Source organism: Branchiostoma belcheri, unplaced genomic scaffold (assembly GCF_001625305.1).
Source record: "Branchiostoma belcheri isolate BF01 breed outbred unplaced genomic scaffold, Haploidv18h27 scaffold235, whole genome shotgun sequence".
NCBI classification, from domain to species: Eukaryota; Metazoa; Chordata; class Leptocardii; order Amphioxiformes; family Branchiostomatidae; genus Branchiostoma; species Branchiostoma belcheri.
In genome coordinates this window covers 154,168-163,380 of record NW_017803838.1, presented here as the reverse complement: position 1 = coordinate 163,380, position 9,213 = coordinate 154,168, and the positions used below count along the sequence as shown (strand labels likewise).

The 9,213-nt window shown below is 39.9% G+C and overlaps 2 protein-coding genes across 3 annotated transcripts in view; both read right to left on the bottom strand.

The window, feature by feature from the left end:
* Nucleotides 1-1,517, bottom strand: part of LOC109470832 (flagellar attachment zone protein 1-like) — a 16,582-nt gene extending 15,065 nt beyond the window's left edge. The window contains exons 1-3 of the mRNA XM_019769919.1: nucleotides 1,512-1,517; nucleotides 757-759; nucleotides 403-573 (exon numbers count right to left, since the gene is read on the bottom strand). Coding sequence (XP_019625478.1) covers nucleotides 403-573; nucleotides 757-759; nucleotides 1,512-1,517 — 180 coding nt within the window. The remainder of the gene's footprint in view (nucleotides 1-402; nucleotides 574-756; nucleotides 760-1,511) is intronic.
* The window catches only part of LOC109470835 (pericentrin-like), a 33,953-nt gene continuing 25,328 nt past the window's right edge, over nucleotides 589-9,213 (bottom strand). For both annotated transcript variants that reach the window (XM_019769922.1, XM_019769923.1), the window contains 4 exons: nucleotides 3,491-3,723; nucleotides 2,508-2,699; nucleotides 1,624-1,799; nucleotides 589-656 (listed from right to left, as the gene is read on the bottom strand). In XM_019769922.1, coding sequence (XP_019625481.1) covers nucleotides 1,692-1,799; nucleotides 2,508-2,699; nucleotides 3,491-3,723 — 533 coding nt within the window. In that variant the 3' untranslated portion in view covers nucleotides 589-656; nucleotides 1,624-1,691. The remainder of the gene's footprint in view (nucleotides 657-1,623; nucleotides 1,800-2,507; nucleotides 2,700-3,490; nucleotides 3,724-9,213) is intronic.

Below are 9,213 nucleotides of genomic sequence, written 5' to 3'. Positions count from 1 at the left end.
CTTGTGAGATTGGTAATTGAGAAGGAGAGAAACACAGGCAGATATTGATTAATGTATATGAGGACATAATTTGCATAATTAATGAGAAAATGTTATAATTCTGTAATGATGACTGCCTGGAATTTTTATACATGTGGTATGTGAAAGTTCAGTGAAGGTAAACATCATTAAACATAATATATTCAAATCAGGACCTTATTTGCATAATTTATGAGGAAACAATAGAATGGCACAATAATTTGTCAGCCATAAAGATTAACATCATTTGGCGAAGGTATGAGATCGAGGAACTCTAGTTTGTACTACTATCTGGTGATTCACTACAAACTCTATACAAAGAATAGTGAAGAATTTTACTAATCTCAAACAAACAAACATCGTGAAAGCCTCTAACAAGCCCACCTCTCTCTCCTTCCTGTTGAGAGCTTCCTTCTCCACTTTGAGTTGTTCCTGCAGCTGTGCCACCCAGGAGTCAGCCACCTCCTGCCCGTGTTTCTTGTCGTCCAGCTTGGCCTGCAGCGCAGACATCTGCAGCATGTGTTCATACAGCTGCTGCTGCAGGGCCTCCTTATCCTGCAGCAGGGGGGGATTTGTCAATAGAGAAGAGACATCTGCAGCATGTGTTCATACAGCTGCTGCTGCAGGGCCTCCTTATCCTGCAGCAGGGGAGGGGGGTGATTTGTCAATAGAGAACTATCTGAACCGTTAAATTCGCCATGTCTCTAGAACAATCTAAACAGTACAGACATCTCCTACCTCCTAAACGAGAGGAAATAAGTGGCAGGAAAACTAGATCATCCCACAAACTGAACAGTATTTACCGTAGAACTGTAAGATATCACGACAGTGCAATACCACGCATGGTACAGTAACTGTTGCTAAACCTGTAAACTATTCTGACCTGTTCATTTTAATCCGCTTAAGAATGTTTTTATGCTCCGTCAATTTTATCCTGTTCGTAAATGTTCTTAAATATGGTTGAGATAATGGTTATGCCCTTATTTTAATGAAACTCATGGAATTCAGCCTCTGGCTGCCAGGTGGAACTGTCTGTATGAATAATGTATACATGACAGTCAGTGTTTATCTTTTAATAATTGAATAAACCATTATTATTATAATTTATTTATAGAAGAGCTGTGTACCTAAATGTATATCAGTTCAGATGTTAATGGCTGTTCCTGAACATTTTGACATGTTCTTCTGTATTGGAATCGGCCAGTTTGCCATTAATTTCTCCAGCATCATTAGGGACCACACATGGCCATATCTGTGCCTGTGATGACCACATCATTTTCAAGTGCGTGGCAGAACATGCTTTTTAAACTTATTAAGATATAACTAGCAAGAAATCTTAATGAAATTTTCCAGTTTTCTATTGATATTGACAGCATGTCAGTCTTTGCACAATGTAAAATGGCACCGGCTGGGTTGCTTTGGTCAATGGGGCAGTCAATTGTAAAATGGTTGTTCTGCTGTGTTTTTTTGGTCTCTGTCTTGTTTTGCTTTACCATCATGCTTCTTGTATATGAAGACTAGTTGTGTAAGAAGACCACTTTTTCCTGGGTCATCTTAGACAAGTTGGACTGTGATACTCAGTATGAACAGTTCTCTATTCTTCACCTGTGAAATCTCTTCAGATGCCAGTCTGGTCCTCTCCTGCTCCTTCTTCACCTGCTGTATGCGGCTGTTCAGCTGTGCCTCCACCTGTTGCTGCTGCTCCAATTTTTCTCCATGTCCTTCATTTGCTGTTCCATGACGCTGTTCCTGTCAGTCTGGACTTGGAGTTCTCTCTCCAGCTAAACAGAAGAAACAGCCAGTCAATACTAACTTAACGGTGAGGTTGAGGAATTTCAAAACAAAAGGATAACAATGTGTTCACATGCAATTGCAGCTATTCAGTGCACATGGCTTACACGGCTTTTGCACAAGTTTTTACTGCACTTCAAATGGATTTCACATGACATTCAATCGGATGACAGCTTCTACGCTTTGACATTTGTAAGTCGTGTGTATCAGTTTAAGGCCACAGCAAGTAATCTTTATGGATGACATCAGCACGTGCATTAATTTTTGCCTGATTTTAGGAAAAAAAAATTTGTTACCCTCTGACACTATGAGAGTGGTCAACATGTCAAAAATGGCGAACATGTCTGTTGCCATGCCGGAACATGGATGGCGGATTAATATGAAGACAGGAGACAAGACATTTAAGATTTTAATATTTAATTTGTTTTTTACTTTAATTGATGTAGTGATATGTGATGCTTGCTGTATATAGGTGATGCTTCCACTGAATCAAAACCACTTCTACAATCATTATGATTGAGTCAAAATTTGGAAACGTCTACTAGGAACCTTGTTTTTTTCGGCCCGCCTAGTTTTTTTTCGCCTGCTTGCATTAGATTTGAAGTCTACGGAGGAAGTCATCCATAAAATTTACTTGCTGTGGCCTAATCCTGCCTTAAATATTGCACTATGAAACAGAACACTGTTCTCCAGCTTACCTGTTCTACTTTCAGCAGACTCTGGCTCTGTGCATCTGTTTTCTCCTGCAGCTGTTCCTCCAGCTGCTGCATCTCTGTAGTCAGGCGCTCCTCGACACTCCTCACCACACCTTTACTGTGCAGCTCTGCCTGTAACTCTGCTATCTCCTTCTGAAAATCTTCCCTCTCCTGTTCACGCTCATGGGCTTGTACCTATCAACAAGACATTTCAATTGGGTACATGTATAACACCATGGCTTAGCAGGTTCATTTTTAATATTTCGCATTCCTATAATCATATTCTGTATTAAGCACAATTAAGCTTATCAACTTATAATATTATAATGAAAGATGTAGCTGCAATACCATGAGCACTCAACACTAAATCTCAGAAAATTTGATATCATAAATCCAGATCTGCATAAATTGTGTGGTTGTCAACCTGATGCCAGAATACAGTCAGTTTTGATATTTTGTATTATACATGTAGATAACATTTTGTCAATATATATATTTCTATGTCATACCTGGGCCGCGATTACGTTCGATATGGGTGTTCTGGCCAGTGTGATAACTAGCGGTACGGCCCGGGGGTTCTTAACGTGTACGGCCCAGGCTTCCAAATGTTCCATAGAACGATTCAAACGCGTTTTGCCCTAACCGCGTGCACCGCTTTTGAATATTATAATACAAAATTCAGACGTTGGAATTGATGTTGTTTCATTCTTGGGTTTAGGGACACAAAGTTTTTGGTCATTTTGCATTGCGCGGTCGGGCTGGTACCTCGGGTGATACGGAATATCCCGTGTTGTATTCTATAATTGTACATATAGATACTTGTAACATCATGATGGCAACATTTAACATCACCTGCACATCTCCTTTAATTTCCTTTATATTTTAGTCCATCTAAAACAATGTTCAAAATCTGAAGTTAATCTAAGGCTAGAATTATTATATTATTATCAAGACATGTACTGAAGAAGTTTCATACTAAAACACACCTCCATGAACTGTTTGTTGGACTTGATCTGTTTGTCGAGTGCAGCGACTTGTTTCCTGAGCTCGTCCACCTGTCCAGCCGAGCTGTCCTGCTGTTCCCGCGCTGTCCTGCTCTGGTCCTCCAGCGCTGTCTCCAGGCTGTGCAGCTGAAGTTCCCATCGCTGACGCTCTGTGTGGAGCTGTTCCTCCAACTGCTGTTTCTCCTGCTTCAGACTCTCAATCTCTTGAAGAAATCCTGAGGAACAGGACAGAAATGACACTTCAAGTACTGTACATTTTACAAGTTAATTTTTACAATTTAAGCCACACAAATTTCTTGGTTAATGGATTTTTCTAGAAAGAAAATGGGCCGGGCTAGCGAAAAAAAAAAATAAAAACAGGCTTAGGCATCCTATTATGGCCCAAAATGGTACAATAGGAGATATGAAGTCAACACACCAGGCTGGTTCAAAATTTAAACAATGAATCCCGGAAGTCACATAGAAAGATTATTAAAGGAAGCGGTCCATATCCAGTTGGAACGTGCCGGGATGAACCGTAATGAAGGGTGGGAGCTGCCCAAGTCCTACCTACAAATGTACCCCTACTCTGCAAGGAGGCGGGGGAGGTCAGAAGATCCACACAAGTCTCCACCTAGTCTCGTGTTCTCATGAGACTAGGTCACTCCTTGAGAAAGGTGTACAGTCGACACCGAAAATTTGGAGGTACATGTTTTTACCTTTAAATACAGTCACTGATTGAAGAATTTCTACTAACTGTCAATGAATTTTGAACTTTTAATGATACCACTGCATTGAAAGATGATGATTAATAACTGGTCAGGAAGAAAACGACTGTTTTCAACGGTTCAGGGCAAAATACATGTATGAGCATTTTGCAGTTGATTCTGAATTTTTTTTGGCAATCAGAAAAAATGAAGCAGCCGTATCTGTTAACCAAGAAATTAAATTGGTGTGGCCTTAACTTCATGTACATGTGCATGTAGGCAGAACGAACTGCGTCTGCACGAAATCCCGAAGGTACATGTAATGTGCATAGCACATTTTTTTATTTAGCTTCTACAGAACGTATTGTTAAGGTCATACAATCATGTATATTTAGGATAACATTCCGTCCTGTAGTTTTGATGTTGTCATGGAAAAGATATCATTCCTTTGCAACAGACAAAATTCTGATGCAACGTCGACCAAACATGCACCAGAAACTGTGATTTCGCACAGGTGTAGTATGTTCTGCCAACATGCTAATATAAGGCCTAGAAAAAAAATGTTGTGTTTCCTGTTTGAGACATGAAAAAATTAGGGTCGGTACTTAGGAATTATCTTTTTTTTTAGACTTCAGTGATATCTATATAGTGATCCAACAGTACAGTTTAACAAGGTAAAACCTGCAAGAGGACACTTATTTTCAGCTTGAAAAATTAAATAGATTAAATTTTTATGTCCCTTGCAGGGATCCACCCCACATCTTGTTGTTTTTTTCTTCAGTGACTTCAGTGATATCTAATCGGTCCAACTTATACAATACAGTTTAACAGAGTAAAACTTGCATGTAGACACTTTTTATTTCAATGTCAATGTTAGAAAACCAATAATTATTATTGTACAATGTTTTATCACTCAGGTGTCAGATCATGGAGCTAGAAGAGGTTGATCAGCTCGAAAAGAATGCAGGGGCCCACCCCCCAAAAAAGTTTAGGGTCGGCAGGTTTTTCTAGGGATGGTCGGGAAACAGGAAACACAACATTTTTTTTCCTAGGCCTAAGTACATGTAGACTAAGAATTCTAACTGAACAAAAATTGGTCCATCAGTATGATTGTCAGGTGATTGGTACAGTTTGTTTGCCCATGGCAAAATAAGAAAACAAAATCATGATGTTAGCCTACTAGTAGGTTAACACAATAAAGTGACATAATACAGGAATAGTGATTAGATACATGGGTAAGTAATTATTTAATATAATAATTTCATCAAATTTCAACATCACTGTGCTTGTGACGCATACAATAGTTAATCAAAAAGGATCTAGTATAGTATACAACTGGATTGATTGACTCGATTGCACAATGTATCAATTTAAACGTAACAACTATGACAGTGCAAATACTAGAGTCTACTCCAAATATTCCAACAGAAGGGTTTGTAACCTCAGCAGGAAACATGGAAGAGAACTGGGAGGGTAAGCACAGGGCTAATGTGCACCTTAGTGCACCCAAATTGGAGCTGTGCACCTATTTCTTTTTCCCTGGGTGCACTGGTGCACCGAAATATTTTTGTACTATTTTGTACTTTTTACTAATAACAGGCGACACTTTAATTCCGGACAGACACTCTAATTCCGGACTACCTCTCACTTTTCAAGTATAGTTTGTCCTGGACAATTGACATTCCACATGGTGATGTAGAAGATGACAACAACTATGTAGATAACAGTGATAGTTCCCTAGGGATCCAGTTATTTCTGCAGATTTCTGCAGAAATCTGCAGAATTCGCCGCAGAATTCTGCACCCCGCGCAGATTTCTGCACAGAAATCTGCGCTGGGTGCAGAAATCTGCGCAGATTTCTGCGCAGAAATCTGCTTTTTAAAAGATTTCGTACCGTACTGTCCTACAAAATGTATCATTATGGTGATAAGCTGTAGATTTACTGTCCTACAAATGCTACTATCAGGTTACATGTATTTTGGGCATAACTTGTCGGAAATGCATTCAATTTGGCTTTTGCCTAGTGTGCTGCTATTTGGCATGGGGATAGCTTTGCACTGTATGCTGTTCTTTTCGTTTCTTGACAAAAATTGTGATCTTTAAAGTAATTTATGAAGTAAAACAATTCTCCACAAAGTGATGATGAGCTATACACATTACAGACGAGGACATACAACGTAACAGACGTTTCGTTTGAGCTATACAGGCAAGCATAAGACCAGATCCTGTAACCAGGTAGCCTGAGTGTTAGCCTTTTTATCTTTCATCTACTTCCCACTATGCTACCCGTATAGAGAGTGTGGGGAGCGGATGAAAGCTACAAAGGCTGACACTCTGGCTAGTAACCAGCAGTATCAGTTGAATGAACCATAAGGGAAATTCCATTGACACACAGGGTGAAGATTTCTGCAGAAATCTGCAGAATTCTGCAGAACAGATTTCTGCGCAGAAATCTAAATCTTTAAAAAGATTTCAACAATAACTCGAAATTGTCCCACAAAATGTATCATTATGGTGATAAGTGGTAGATTCACTCCCCTAAATGCTACTATCAGCTTATTTTGGGTAAAAATGTCGGAAATGCATATATTTTTGCTTTTGTTCCACTTTATGACAGCCCAATACCCTGCAACTTAGCATGGGGATACATATACATGTAGCTTTGCATAAATATTATGCTAATATTTTGCTTCCAAGTCTTGCAAAATAAAGCTTATTTTGGGTTAAAATAGTAAAAAATCTATATTATTGGCTTCTGTGCCTCTATATTACAATGTACAGTCGAATGACCTGAAATTTGGAAAGAGGATAGTGACCTTGGTGAAAGGTCGAAGAATTGGGTTTTCAGATGTGCAGGGTTGGGTTTTTAGATGCCAGCCTTATTTAGGTTATTTGGGGTAAAAATAGCCAAAAATGTATGTAACTCAGAGACCTATGTGCCACAATATTATGGCCCAATGACCTGCAAATTGGAGATTCAATGTACTTTCAAGTTGGTACCAATGTGCTTGTTCATTTGCAATTTTTCCCCTCAGGTGCAGGTTCTCAAAGGCTATCATTTTGCTTGTTTTTGCTACAAATAGCCAAAAATCTAAATATTGTGCCTCTATGAATTGTTTGGCCTGGGAATACATGGACTGATGAAGCTTGGGAAATACTACTTTTGCTTGCAATTGTTGGCCTTTTAGTATACTTCTGATTTACATATCTATGGTCAGTTTAACAGGAACTTGATACACCCACCCCTGTCCTATGATTTTGGATTTGGCAAAAAGTGTCAACCAGGCAGACAGACCACATGTTGAGTACCCAGAGTAGGCCAGGCTGAATCCCTGGACAGCTAGTCTGACCTCATTAGCAGACAGCCATGCTGGACTAAAACAACACAGACAATTACCAGGCTGATTCTAGGGGATAGCGTGTAAACTGCAATTTTCCATCATTCCTCTTGGGTTTAAATAACTCACACTTTGGACTACTAGCTAGTCTGAAGTTTCAGCCTCAGACAGCCAGAATCCTAACTACTCACACGTAGACAGATGTTGAATGTTTGTGTCTTTACATTAAATTGTAGAAAAAGCAATCTTGCTTTCAATTACTGACATGTTAATCTACCTCATTTCTAGATAGTTACATATTCTGTAACAACTGTGCAATTCTTCTAAATGTGCTATTTTGCTTGCAAGTCAGTAAAAATTTTAGGAGGCAAAATTTGTGGACCCTGACAAGTTCATACAAACTTTTTTTGAAGTGGAGAGATGATCAGACTGGCATGCCAATTAAATGAACATGTAGTCTCCATGGTCAGACATGTTCACTGTATGTTGTGCCCATGACCATGACATGCACACCCACAAGTCCCCTACCCTCAAATTGTGCAAATTTCTCTGACATCAGTTACATGTATACTCCAAAGGAAAAGACACATTTTCACAGGAGATCGTGCCAAAGCCAGTAGGGGCAAGAGAGGCCAGGAGGGCCTGCATGGGGGTGTAGTGATTACGAATTACGCAAATTTTCGCCACCAGACTACAAATTACGTCAAAATTTCAGAGCTGATTATGACTTTATGCTTTGCTCAACATGGACGCTGGGATTCCTCTTTTGGGGAGGCAGTGCCTACGGATTAGGGAGACTAAAAAGGCCAGATTACGCCTTTCAATAAAGGGCATGCAGGCCCTCATGTATACAAATGTAGGTCATCTCTTGGACCGTCCAACTGAGGAAAACGATTAGTTCTGCCAGTACTAGTATCACACCTTCCTCTGATCCTGTTCATAACATTGAATACTGGAACTGAACAAAACAAAAATACATGTATGTGAAGAGTGAAAACTTATTTGCACAAGGTGGCTGGCTAGCTTATTAATAATACTGCTAGCTAAGCTTCTGTAACATCCAAACTGTGATGTACACAATTGTGACCTGAAGGTCTGACCTCTAGCTCCCCCTGTCCCAGTGAGGAGGGGTAACCTCGAGGTCAGACTGAGGAGGCAAGGCACATGTTTTTTCAGGGATGAAGTTACATCTTGTTTGATCCCATATTTGGGGTCTCTGAAAATCCAGTTCAAATCATCCTAGTCTCTTGACTCTTGGGGGCTGCAGGAGCTCTTTCTGCCCGATTCAGCGGTTCCCTACAAAACTCCTACAGCACTTCTACCAGGGCTGTTGAGCTGGAATGGGGCCCTATTATATATATATAAACCACCATAGACTGGTTACCAGAGATGTTATAAGATGTACATGTACATGTACATGTACATGTAGATGTACTTTCCATCATGCTCTCATTACAACAGGTTTTTGTCTGACCACCTATACATGACTTTGTGCATAAGATGAGCTAACCCCAGCAGAGTCCACCTTTGTGTCCAGTGTGCTATGGGTTTGGAACCCAGGCTACCTCCAGGACTCCCATTAACAACTTTGAACAAGGAGAGCAAAATATAGGGGAAAGGATTTCAGTGTTGTATTTCAAACCCTGGTCTGCAGAGCAATGTGAATGTTTTCTTTCAATCA